Genomic DNA, 13,689 nt, shown 5'->3' on the forward strand with positions numbered 1-13,689 from the left:
GGAAAGGGTTTTAAAATTGATGATACAAAACTGTCAGAACCAGCTAAGCCAAAAAATTGTCTGTTCACCCCATATCCCTCCTCCAAAACCCAAATTTGAAATACTTTTTTGACCCCTTTTGATCTTCTGAGGTAAAAGTCGGCTGATGATTTTGAAAAGGATAAACAGACCACGCTCATAATTCCTTAATTCTGCCAAAAATGGCTCTCCCTATCTCCTTAAATGGATGTTTTTTCAGTGTCTGATCTTTCCTTTTTCAATCAAGCCCATATAATTTCCTTCTTTTCTTTCTTTCTATCTTTCTTTCTGTCTTCCTCGCACTCTTTCTCTGTGCATTGTGAGGTGCAACACTGATATATTCCTGACCTGCCTGTGAACTGAAACAGTTATAATCAAACACCTTCACCGCAGCGGGAAGAGAGTGCTGTGTTGCCAAATACGTTCCTGCATACATCAGACTGACACTGTGGGGCCTATGCAGTGGAAATGATAAAGTGCAAAGCCCAAATGAATAAAACAACATTATGTCAACAGCCAGCCACAGTGTTAATAGAAGAGCTAGAGCAAATGAGCACGGTATTAAAAATTTAACCCAAATGGTGCAGCCTGGCCTTAGAAGCTGCTGTGGCCTGCGATTTCTTTTTTTTCTGCTGAGCTCGAACTGCAACTAAGCCTTGTAGTTCAATATGCTGTGAATAATTCAAGCTGAAGTTTTTCTTTCTTTTTTCACTCACTCTCTTTTTTTCTTTCTTTCTTTCTCTCTCTTTTTTTCTTTCTCTGCGTCTCTCCTCTTTTTCTATCTTGTTGTTCTTTTGAATACCATTTCAAAACACGTTTCCAAGCCTTTTCAAGAGGAAGCTCTTGCTAAAAATGTCCACCAGATGAAAAAGGGCTCAGCACGTGTGGGTTCGTTTGACAGCATGCTGACTTCCTTTCTCTACATGCAGAGATAATTTATGTGGGCACGAGCTCCCTCTCAGGACTCTTTCAGATGTACTTACTGCTCCATACGAAAACCCTCAACATGGCATCATTGGCCAGCTCTGTTTACACTCACTGACATGACATCTCTCTTTCTCCTCTTTGCTTCTCAGGTTGACACGCTGGTTCCCACTAAAATCACAGGCATCATAACCCAGGGGGCGAAGGACTTTGGCCACGTGCAGTTTGTGGGCTCCTATAAGGTGGCCTACAGCAACGACGGGGAGAGGTGGCTCATATATCAAGATGAGAAGCAGAGGAAGGACAAGGTAAGCTGCAGATCAGAAGAGTTTTATCTTTTAGCCGCAGCCAACTGGAGTGTTATCTAAGCCTATTATCTAAGCACCATTTACCGTTTCAGCTCATGCTGAAATTCCCTTCCAAACCAGTTCCCTTTGTACTAAAATCACCTGATAATTGGAGGCAAAACCGCTATGTGGTCTTAGCTGGAAAGTGGTTTGTGCTGGAGCCATGCATCTACAGTGTGTTGATGAAAATAGCTTGTTCCTTGCCAAGCATGCCTGGGGTGACCCCTCTTTGAATTTCCTTCCCCCTCTCCACCTCTGTGAGCACAGCAGTGGGTTATCACACACCTCAGCGCACTTCGCCAAGCCGACTCCGAGTTCTCTTGCCCAGTCTGGCAATCAGATAACAGCAGGCCCTAACAGACCCGACCAACACAACGTCAGCAATCTTGTTTACCACTCTTCAAAGGGTTACACATGTCAATTGCAGAGGCTGGTCCCTGCCAGCCACGTCTAATGCAGCCCCCCCACCCCCCACCCCCCACACTCCTGCTCTGCTATCAGCAAACGAGTAGTGGAGCTGTTTTGGAGGCTTTCATGTGTGTGTGTGTGTGTGTGTGTGTGTGTGTGTGTGTGTGTGTGTGTGTGTGTGTGTGTGTGTGTGTGTGTGTGTGTGTGTGTGTCTTACCACTCTCCTAATGATAAGAACTTCCCAATCTGCTCTGGAGGTAATCACTTAAATGAGAAGAGAAGGGAAAAAAAGCAGGGGGAAGAGGTTCATCGGCACCTAGGACCAAAATACGATGCTTAGAGGCACGCAAGTGCAGTAAAAGTGGTTTGAATAATCAGCCATGGTGGTTTAAAATGGCCCAACGGGTCTCTGCATCCCTTTACCGTTTGGACATGGGAGGAAATGGTTGGAGGATAAATGGAGATGGAAAAGGAAGTGAAGGATGAATAACTGGCATAATGAAACACTTTGCACATGAATTTATGACCTCAGCGAACAATACATTTCTCTTCTAGAGGAACATTTGTCATACACTTTTCTCTCTTGTTCTCTCTTTCTTTCTTAGACTTTCCATCTCTCTCTCTTTTATCCTTTCTTTCTCTCTCTTTCTAGCTCCATGTCTCTCTCCCTTTCTCTCTCTCTCTCTCTTACTTTGTGTCTGTGTCTCCATTCCTCTGCCTCACTGTCTCTTGTTCTGTCCCCTGCTCACGTAAGCATGTATGCTCTCCATCTCTTCCCCCTCGCTCTCTCTCATCTCCAGCACTTTGCTTGAGAAGTTCATTTCAACGGCAAAGCATCTCATTGTTCCGAGGAATAGTGTTGAGCTTATTGACAGATAGGCATCCAAGAACGACTCCAGCCTGTTGGCAGGCCTAGCAGGACAGAGGACGGGAAAGGAATGTTGGAAATTGGTTCTCAGTTGGTTCTCAGTTAGAAATCATACGCAAAACAAAAATTCACGCTTCATGCTCATGATATATGATTTGAAACATTTCAAAACTAGTGAGAAAAGTGTCGGCCCAGATAGGCTTCAGCACATGATTCATGATCACCAATAAAAGTGAGACTAGTCAGACAGGTTTTTAAGTAGATTTTAAGCTCAGTAGATAGCAGTGTCATCTGTATTCACATGCAATACATGAAAGAAGCCATGTTAATCTTGCAATCTGTCAATATATACAGTAGCTCTGCTGAGTGATAGCACCACACAGACGAAACCTCTATTGATTTATCTGTACAGCTCCCATAAGTCAGTGACAAAGGGTTAATTAGCCACTAAATAGATGCTGTCCATGTTGGTCAAGCGTCAATACCACGTGAGATGGAAGTAAATCAGATCACCCCACCACCAAGATTAGCGCACATCTATAAGCATACGATAGCAGTGTATGCGCCTTTAAAGGAGAAAACCCTTGGTGATGGGTCAGGATTAGCTTTGATTAGGATGTGTGTTAGCCTTCTCCTCTCCTGCCTCCTCCAAGCTTAAAGACAAGAGTTCCATTAACAGTAACTCGCGTTCCCCCAGAGGCCTCAGCATCAGCATCAGCTTTACAGTGAAAGCAGGATAGGAAAACACAGACGGGCCTGTCCAGTGCAGCACGGGCTGAATCAGCCATGGGGGGACAGAGGCGAGCGGCGAGCTCCTGCCCTTCACTTAAGTTGTAAATAATGAAGTATGGCCGCTGGTCAGCCCCAGAACCAATCGGTAATGGGTGCCCTTGGACTTGAATCATTTCACAAATCAATGCAGTGGAAACATTGGCCTTCAGGTCAGATGAAATCCACCAGCCAGAACGAATAGAGCTGAAATGGACCACCATGTTTCCCAGATACTCTGCATTGTTCCGGGAAGGAAGAATGTTGTTTAGGAAGGGTAGTATTTAAAGTGTTTCCTCTTTGCAAGGGTATTGCTTTCCTTGTGATTGTTAATGGTTGGCTGCGTTCTGCTCATACTTAACTTTAAGAAAATAGGTAGTCTGGTTATCTTGAATGGCTGAAAGTAATAAAATATTGTGGTAATAAAAATAAACATGAATATTACATTACATGCATCTCTATGAACACATTTCATTTAAAACTCAGTATCCCAGCTTTTTACTGATACAAGAAATTGCCGTTGAACTCTTCTGTTCTAGACATATCAAAAGTGACATTCAATCAAAATAAACTGTTATTTTGAACCAGTGTGAAGCATTATGCTTTGCACTGTAATAGCCCACATTAAAGCGTGATGCTTTAATTTCAATCTCATTTCATCCAAATATAAATTAAGCATGTTTCACTTTGATTAACACGTGAGTATGTGAAATCAGAAACAGACTGTAATAGCCTCTCATGGCCATACTCATACTAATTTATCTTGTTTGGTTGTAGAGTAACTGATACTAGAGCTGTTCATGTTATAACTCTGCTAAGGAACTGATGTTAGTCTTTTAACGAGTGCTGTAATCATACTATTGAGCCTTACACTCAATTTTATGTTTGTTTTCAGTGTTTTCAGAGTTTGTGTGTGAGATAAGCTATGTTTTTGAGTGTTATAGCTTACTTCGTGATTGCCACATCATTGAAACACCTTTACTTCATAACCAGACAAGGATAAGGTCCTACCAGGGGTTGCTAGACTGTGAAATGTTTTTATGTATATGTTACAAAGTATGTTACAAGGTACAATGGATGAAGCAATGGATATTTTTATGTGGAGGCATGGTTTGAATTGGAGCAGCCACCTCTGACTAAATCCAATATGTGATGTTGATCACATTGCATATTTGAAGCTATTTTATCTAAAGCTCTATACAGACATCTTTGGTAAAATAACTTATTTGATGTATTTCTAGCTCATATTGATCTGCTTTGTGTCAGCCATATATATAGTCATTTTCAATGCACTCGATTGGACCATTATTGAAACCAAACAATACCTCTGAAAGTGTACAATCTATTTCAACACTCAAAAAATATACAGAGAGAGAGGTCAATACCACATATCACTGTGCACAATGTCATACAGAAATTGTTTCATGCTTTTCCACTTGAAGGCTGTAGCTTTATTTGTTTTGTGGTGAACTATGTAGTGAGTAGTCATACTTGCAAAGTCTGTGTGACCTGTTCAGTTCAGGGCTGTATGTGGGTCTTAGCCCTGGAACTGATTGCATTAGGTTGGCTGCTCTTCGGAGTGCAGTAAATTCACAAGCAGTCAGAAGGATCCACAAGGCGACATGGAATTTTCTGTCTTGATTTTCTGTGATTTTTCACGGATACTCCATTCTCTACCGGTGTTACACAGTGTGCCAAGAAGGCAAACAACTACAAGGTAGTTCACTTGAAGGGCTGTATGTCTTTAGTATAGCAGAGGATCTTCATTGTCCAGTGGTTTAATTTTAAAACCTGTGAAATATCGTATACATGTGATTAACACCCTCTAGAGACCCTAGGTCTACACAGGTGCTACAGTACTTAGCAACCATCTCTCAGTATCATGATATTTCCCTGAATGTTTACTTCTGTCTGTTGATTTAGCCCATAGCCAACCTCTTATTTATTATTTGCTAACTTGTATTTTGAGACTTGTGGTGAAGACCAGATCAATAGAATGTGGGCCCAAGACTAAGAGGAGAGTAGGCTTGAGAAGAACTACTAAAATATTTGATGCTGCAATCCATTGACATTCTTGGAAAATCCCTCGTTTCATCCTTTAGGGAAAGACATACCTTGCAGCACTCTGCTGCATAGAACATGTTGAAGACGACATGACCATAGGCCATGCGCTGTGCTGGGCACAGAGACCACATAAATCTCTAGGATGATTTTGAGTAGCAGCAGAGTGTTGTTATTATGCAGTCCGCTTCTGCAATGGAAGGCTCAAGAGAGATGGCACGACTTCCTGTTGAAGGTTGTTTGGGGTGGCTTGCTTGGCTCAAGCTGTACTTCAACTGTATTACAATATGAATGAGCAGTGTGCAGCAGACAGACTGATCCAGATGGACCCATGAAGAGAGTGACCCAGGAATTAAGTACTAAAAAGAAAATGTGCCCTTGTCTCATTGGCTTCGGCTGGCTGTCGTCATAGAACAGCCCTCAAGGTATTTTGTGCTCTGTTTTCCAGGAAGACAGATTCTATCACAGACACTCTCTGGGAATTATGGGGAAGTGGGAGAGACTATGGTTTATCCTTTTTTTCTGATTAGACAAATGGACTGCGCTGCCCTAATATATTAGACCTCTTCGTAAACTAACATGAAATTAACATGTCAGTATTGGAATTCCTCACATTTAAAGAGAAGTTCTCTGAAACAGTAAGTTAGTAAGTAACTACACACTTGAGCCTTAAGAGAGAACTAATGGAATGAAATAGGCTTGCTAACTCCATGGTTGAGCAAAAGTATTATTTTGTTGTACTCTCTGGAATGGAATATTTCTTCCTCTGAATATGAAAACATGCAGTTGTGCATTGTTCTTTTTATTTCATTCCCCCCAAATCCAACAGACTAGCAAGGAATGGTGTGTCACCCTATCCTTGTTTTTTTCCGGTTTCCGTCTTCTCTTGCCTCTTAATGAAGTAGCTGGAGGTCTGCGAAGTGTGACCTCTCTTCCCCTCTCCCTACTGAAAAAAAGCTGGCTGAGGAGGCAGCCATGTGGTCAGGCATGCAGGTAAACCTCCCAATTAAAGCCCCCATGTTACACACACAAACCACTATTGTCACCCACAACGAAGGCAGCAAGTTTTAACCCATGTGTTAATTCACGGTTGCCGCTCCACAGCTTCCCATCTCTCTACACGGTATCCTTCCGCCTGCTCTGTGTAGATCCCAGAAGATCTACAAAGCAGCACAGCACTAGTCATCATTTCTCCTCCTCCAGACCATCTGTGCTCCACCGCGTTTGGGCCTTTTTACAGTCTCATCAGGTTCCCGGTTATGTGTGCCCACCTCCTCCTCCTCCTCCTCCTCCTCCTCCTCCTCCCCCCCCCCCCCCTGTCCGTGTCCAGCGCTATTAAGCATTTACATTGCAAAAGATAGACAGACAAACACATACACACATGAGGGAAAGGGTGGAGGGTGGGTGGAAGGTGTTCACGCTGCGCTTTGCTCCGTTTCTGCCGTGTTAAGCAGGGCCCTTTGGGGTAGGTGGAGAGGTGAGGTGAGGAGGGAGGGGGTGGGGGGTGGGAGCAGGGGCATCATCTTGACACAAGTGGAGGTGGCAGCACGCGTGAGGCTGTCACACCAGCCACCATGCTCGCAAGCAGGCCTGCCGGGGACTACGCCGCACGCCGAGGCACCGCAGACGTGTAAAGTGCCGGTGGTGTTTACAGTCAAGCCTGGCTGCTATCACACTGGCTCCTTCAATTATTTACACCTCTTACCAATGCTCTGACATGAGGCGACTTTTTTTCTGTGGCTGGCAATTGGCATGCAACACATGCACACACACACAGACACAGAGCACACACACACACACACACACACCAGCACATATACACACACACACACACACCAGCACATATACACATACCCACTGACTGTGAAAATACTGTGGGTGTGTAGTTGTGGATGCGTGTGTGTTTTGGTGTGGGAGTGTGTGAATGTATGTTTGTGAATGTGTGTGTGTGTGTGTGTGTGCATGATTTCTGTTCAACCCTCATAACAAGAACATTTTGAAGAGAAAACAGTGCTATTAGCGTAAGAAAAGAGATTTGAATTGGTTTGAAAAAACATTTGTCTTTTATCTTGCTAAATCCTTGCTTGTGAAAGGTTACAATGAATATAAAACAAGTTGCTGGAAAGCATCTCATCTGTCCCTTCATTAGGAAAAAAAATGATGGAGACAGCACGTTTTGCTGATGGTCACCTTATGTTGTCCTTTCAACAAACGGTTTCCAAAGGATTTTTAAAATTCATTCCGTCTTGTCTCCTTATCATAATGCTTCAATGCAGCCTGGTATTTTGTCTTCTTTTTTTCTCCCGCAAAAATTAATTCATTATAAAAAAACACTCTTAATTGACCATCAGATTGAGTTGCTTTAAGCTGAAAATAAAGGAATAATACCTTTTTAAACTAGCTGACAACTTGCGTTCAAAACGTATTCTAAATCTGTGGTAAATTAGCTCACATAAAATCTTCAAAGCTAATTATATTGCTTCAGCTTTCATGTGATACAAATCTTAGGCAATTACTTGGCCCTTGTTCACCAGCTACAACAGAAGATGTTGATGGTATTCTAATAACTATTTTCCCCACAAAACATGGGATTACGAACTAGCCCATTAGAATACTTTTTGGTGTAGTTTGTACTTTAGTTCTGTCATGGCATCTTTTTCTTACATTAACTGGAGTGTACGCATTCCGATTTTACTTTAACACTACCATTTCTTGAGCTGGGTTCTGTGTGAAAATAAAACAGTAAAATTGTGTGTTCAACACATTCATAGGGAGGGCAACCCAGAGAAAATGTTTCCGTACTCAGAAGTCAATATGGTCTTGCTTGAATTTTCAAACATTTGAACTAACTGGACTTCATAAAGAAGCCTCCTCTTAAGAACATTTGCTATTAATTACGCTGGTTTCCCCTAGATCACTGAACATGTAGCCTATCATACATTTACCATTCCTTTTCACAAAAACACAACACACACACACAAAAAAAAACATGTTACCAAACTGTAAAATGTTTGTCTTCAAGCCCTCAAAGCTATTGTGCATATGACCCCATTTCAGAATGGTCTGTTGAGGGCAGAGATGTACAGAGTGCACTGCGTGATGTTTATGCATGAGGACAAGCCACAGTGGGCTCCTCTTCAGCCCTCCTTCACTCCTTCATCAGATGTGAGAGGCGCTTCCACAGGGGGGCCCTGATGGAGGAAAATTCCAGGCTCATCATTAGCGCTGTGCATAAGGGCCTTCTCCAAGCCAACACAGGGGCCCTCGTCAGGCACTCTGTCGGAGCAGCTCCCCGCTCTACACAGGTGGATTTAGGGAGTGAATTAGCCCCCTGTGTGTGTGTGTGTGTGTGTGTGTGTGTGTGTGTGTGTGTGTGTGTGTGTGTGTGTGTTCTGGCAGCGCCTCAGGCGTGCCGTGGAGAGTGTGTGAGCAGGAGTAGGGTGCTTCTCCTGAAGAGGCAACCACATGATGCACCACTCTGCTTTTTTTTTCGTTTTGTCTGGTTTCTTTTTCTTTCTCCCGCCACCCTCTCACACGCAGCCTCTCTGGCGTGATCTTGTCTCCTTAACAAGCGAGAGCTTTTGAATGGAACTTTTTTCTCACCCCAGAAGCCTAGGTTTCCAGCTAATCCTCAGGGAGTGCTGGCGTGGCCTGACGACACATGCAATTTTGGGACTCCGGTGTCTTAAGGCGTCCGCAACACGCTGTGATTCACCAAGAGTGCTTGAGCCAGACAACAGGGATGCTTGAGAGGTGTGCAAGTGTCTTATTAACAGGCACTCATTCTCCTTTTCGTAAACGTTCAAGGACCTTTTTTTCAGGTCCGATGCAAAAAAAAAAACTCCCTTTGCTCCTCAAAACAACAAGAACAAGCACCTCAAACTCTTTACTTTCTATCTTACACTGACTCCCCGTACGACTTTCAGCACAACTCAAAAGTATAGCCGCCAAAACTATAAAGAGAACAGCCATGAAATTTGTTAATTACTTCACATTGGAGAGGCTGTACAGCGAACATATAATTAAGCAACACATCCTGTCCTTCTCAGTTGAGTAGTCATCTTCCTACTCATTTAATTGAAATGATCATTGTTCTCATGGAGGCTTGTCCATAGGGGGACACCATTACTCCCCATTATGTCTCATTGTATTCTCAATTTAGTACACTTAAGCATGTAATTAACAACAAAACATGCATTCCTCTCTGCCAGAGAGCTCATTGTACTCACGTTCCTTCTGTTGACCATAAACGCAGGGGGAGCGCTTTCCCTCCACACACTGCTCTCAGTTGGATTGTAATGACATTGGTTTTTAGTAAGCCTCAAACTAGTGGCTGAAAAATGCCTTATAATCGGTTGTCTGCTTCAACATGCTTTTGTCCTCTTGTTTACGGCAGGACATGGTAATGTCGCATGTATTTATATCTACAAAAAATCTCTACGCTTTCCATATCTCCGTATTTATTGATGGATGAAAAGATCTGATGGTTATATGCTGTCCTTGGCGTGGCCTTGCCTCAGGTGACTTGGATTTGTAGTCATCTGGGTTTGGACTTGCAGTCTTTACTTTTTTTTTGCATGGAGCTCATCATTGAAACACAATACAGTATTTTAAAGGCAGCCTGGTGTTATGGCCACATACAACACCTTTTTTTAAAACAGGTATTCCTCAGTTGATATTCCTGTGTAGGTCAACAGGTAGAGCAATGTGCTAACAGCTCCAAGGTCATGGCTTTTATAGTCGCTTTGGATAAAAGTGTCTGCTAGATTAATACATTTTAGCAATTTCATGTGGACGATGATGATGATTACGAAGACGATACTTAAGTTTACATGTGTTTGAAATCACAAGTGAAAGTGTTGACCATGCTTCCATCTGGTGTTTTGTATGTTGGAGTGGAGTATGGATTTCATGTAACAGTGAAAGCACGTGATTTCTGACCTTACAGAGAGTGTTTAAAAGAAGTGGAGTGAAGAGTCAGCACAGTGCCTCCATCATTCTCCTTTTGTTCTTTCTGCTCTCCCCCTGAGAGATGACAGGCGGCGAGTAAGCAGTGTGTAGTCTTTTTCTTCTCCATAGTCTGTGGCCCCGGCCTGTCTGTCCGAGCCTTTGTCATGAATGTCTGTGTGGTCCTGCTTTTGCCCTGCTGCAGCATTAACCCCCAGTTGCACCTGAGAGGGGTCAAAAACCAGAAACTGACCATCCAATTATTTCCCCCTTCCCTTCCAGGTCTTTCAGGGCAACTTCGACAATGACACGCACAGAAAGAATGTGATAGAGCCCCCGATTTACGCCCGCTTCGTCCGAGTGCTGCCGTGGTCGTGGTACGGACGGATCACCTTACGCGTAGAGCTACTCGGATGCACAGAGGAGGAATGAACTCTCGACCCATCCTGACCCTTGTCCCCAACGTGTGCAAGAGTCAGCGACCCACAGTCAACATAAACTGTGTCCATGATGTATAAAGAAAATACGTTTCCAATGGATTTTTCAAGAATTGTTTTCAGAGTGTTTTTTTGGATGTGGTCAGTGGGAATTTTGATTTTGTATAATACCTAAAAAAAACACCTGCCCGTGAACAATGTTTGTCCTCTTATTTCTTTGCAGTCTTTTCATTCCAGTTTTCAATGTCATCAATTCAGAGGAAGCATACGTATTATTTTTGAATGGGCCAGACTGGGGCTTAAGAAACTAACAGATAATTGGTGAGGGTGGAATGGGCACTCTGGTCAAGGTTTAAGCTACTGTACAGTGTCACTTTTACACAACGACCTAGAACTCTGTCTAACATTATTCACATTTCATAATAAACCGTATTGTAGCTCATAACAAAATAACATATCTCTAATATTGCTGTATGGAAACTATTTCTACTTTTACTGAAATAACTCCCCCAATCCATTCTAATATGATCAATAAAACTGTCCTAACAGTGTGCAGGAAAACAATATCAAGCTGTTGTATTGTATATGAAACATTAAATGATTGCATGGCACATAGATTATAATATTTATTGTATATGAAGACAATTCAGTTGAACTTCATCCCAAACCATTTTATGTTAAGGAGATATTTTTGTGTGGTTTTATTTTTCATAGTTACGAGCTGCAAAACTATCTAAGTAAATTACTTGCTCAAAGCAATTCAAGCAAAAAACAAATGCAAAAAGTGGCACTGCAGTACTGACACTGAGGTGTGAGGGTTAAGTCTAAAGCTAGGTGCGCTAATACATTCTCATTCTCACTTTTATATTTAATTTATTGCACATGACATGACATGTTGTTAACTCTTAACTCTTCATTTGTTGCACTTTTTGTACTATTTCTACTTTCAAATTGTTCCTTTACCTCTTGCTTGCTTGTAAGTTTCTGTCTTTGTCTATATATCTCAATGGTTGTCCCTATCTTTTTTTCAAACGATTAGAAAACCTCAGGATAGAAGGAACCCTTTCATTTTATGTCAGCACACTGTCCAATCCTCATCCAAAAGTCTAAAATATTAAGCAGGGAACAGTAGATCCTGTATTACAGAGCAATGATGAATGAGTGATTTAACAAAACATATTATTGTATAGACTACACTGTGTGGATTTGTTTGCATATACTTAAGAGTCATAACATAATGTGACAGCTTTTTAATTATGTATTTTTGAAAATAAAACTTAGGATATATACATATTTATACATATTTGAATCATTGAATAGTGCAATGAACACAGCAGTTGTAATATCATTGTAGTTCAGTGTTAAATTTGCAACTCAATCATAAAAATGCAAGAATGAAAATGAAGAGGTTAGGAAATATAATAGTATGTACCTTAACACCATGACAAAAAAATACATGCAAAATACATGCAGAACATTGTGTCTCTATGTGTGCAATATTTCAAACAGCAATCCTATTGTTACTTGTGCACTGTATCCATGCAAAACACCACAAACGTTTAACCCATAGGTGTTCCTTATTTGGATGGGTAATATTTTATTCCAAGAACAGGCAGCCAAATGTTCGGTTGACCCTGAGTAAGCCTTCTCCCCTGAAACTGAGGTTTTGTACAAAGGACTTTATGTGACGCTTAATGAGATCAGAACATGAACTCAGCATAGACATATAACATTCTTTTTTCCTTCTTCTTCTAATGGATGTCTGTGACAAAGTACCATATTTATTATGTCTTGGACTTTTTGGTTTGATTGGTGATGTGGAGGTGGCTATAATTGTGTCTGTCTAACTTTGTCCTGTGTCACTAGAGTTCTCTCATACACAGTTTTCTTAGACGGCTATCTGTATACACGGAACACATTATGCAGTGTGGGCAATATGCGTCCGCCTTGTGGAAGGTAGGAAATGAACACGAAAAGGGTCTCCATGGGCACATGTTTTTGTACATGTACAGTATATCTAAAAAAAAAATCGCAATGCGCATTCCACGTGAATTTCTGTCTTTGTGCTTTTTGTCTCTTTCTTTGACAAACCGGTCTTTGCTTGAACAGTGAAGACGACCCAGAAAGGGCGCACTCTCCTGAAATCTGTTTTGGTCTTAGATGATTCCTTTCTTTCCAGTGCCATCCATCCTTATCTCTCTCTCTCTCTCTGTCCTTCATTCTCTTTCCCACATTCTCTCTCTCTTCCTCTCTTTCTCTCTTTCTTCCCTCAGTCTTTCAAGTGTAAAGTGTACCCATCACATGCTGATTGGCTGAGTCCTAACGAGTGTACAGCAGAGCATAAAGTCAGTGCCACAAAAAGAGAGCTCTTTGGTTTGACAAATAAAAGCGATGTCTGTGAATTCAAGAGTACGTTTTTATTTCTTCTTTTTTGTATTCCAACCCATCTCTGCATCTCAAAGTGTCAAACATCGCCATCAGCGGAGGGGACTGTGCCGCAGTCTTGTTCAGTTTGCTCCCCAAACGTCATTTGATATGCTTTTACTGCAGCCTGTTGTCCGCATTGATTTTTTTTCCCTCACGGACTTGACTGGTCCTTTGCCGGTCCTATTAACTTAATTCCCTTAGCTGTGTGGAGGATCCAAACATGGCGAGGAGTCCAACACACGCTAAGCTGTGATGTCCAGTAATGAATCAATTACCTGAGTGGCCAAACAGGCAGATAATTGCATCGTAATTCAGGTGAGTGAAGTCACATAGCAATTCAATCTCATTAGAAAACAATCTGTTTGGCTCACCGTCCCCATCCTTTATACCTCGACTGCTGACATATAACATGTCATGTCAAACAAGGGGTGTTCTTTTCTGCCACCACCTTCTTGTTTACTAAGAATGCATTATGAAACACTAC

General features: G+C 42.0%; 1 protein-coding gene across 2 annotated transcripts in view; it reads left to right on the forward strand.

The window, feature by feature from the left end:
* edil3a (EGF-like repeats and discoidin I-like domains 3a) overlaps positions 1 to 13,180 on the forward strand; it is a 111,353-nt gene extending 98,173 nt beyond the window's left edge. For both annotated transcript variants that reach the window (XM_012828541.3, XM_012828542.3), the window contains exons 10-11: positions 1,095 to 1,250; positions 10,624 to 13,180. In XM_012828541.3, the coding sequence (XP_012683995.2) occupies positions 1,095 to 1,250; positions 10,624 to 10,773 (306 nt within the window). In that variant the 3' untranslated portion in view covers positions 10,774 to 13,180. The remainder of the gene's footprint in view (positions 1 to 1,094; positions 1,251 to 10,623) is intronic.
* The last annotated feature ends 509 nt before the right edge of the window (positions 13,181 to 13,689 follow it).

This window comes from Clupea harengus, chromosome 7 (genome assembly GCF_900700415.2).
Source record: "Clupea harengus chromosome 7, Ch_v2.0.2, whole genome shotgun sequence".
In the NCBI taxonomy this organism is placed as follows: domain Eukaryota; kingdom Metazoa; phylum Chordata; class Actinopteri; order Clupeiformes; family Clupeidae; genus Clupea; species Clupea harengus.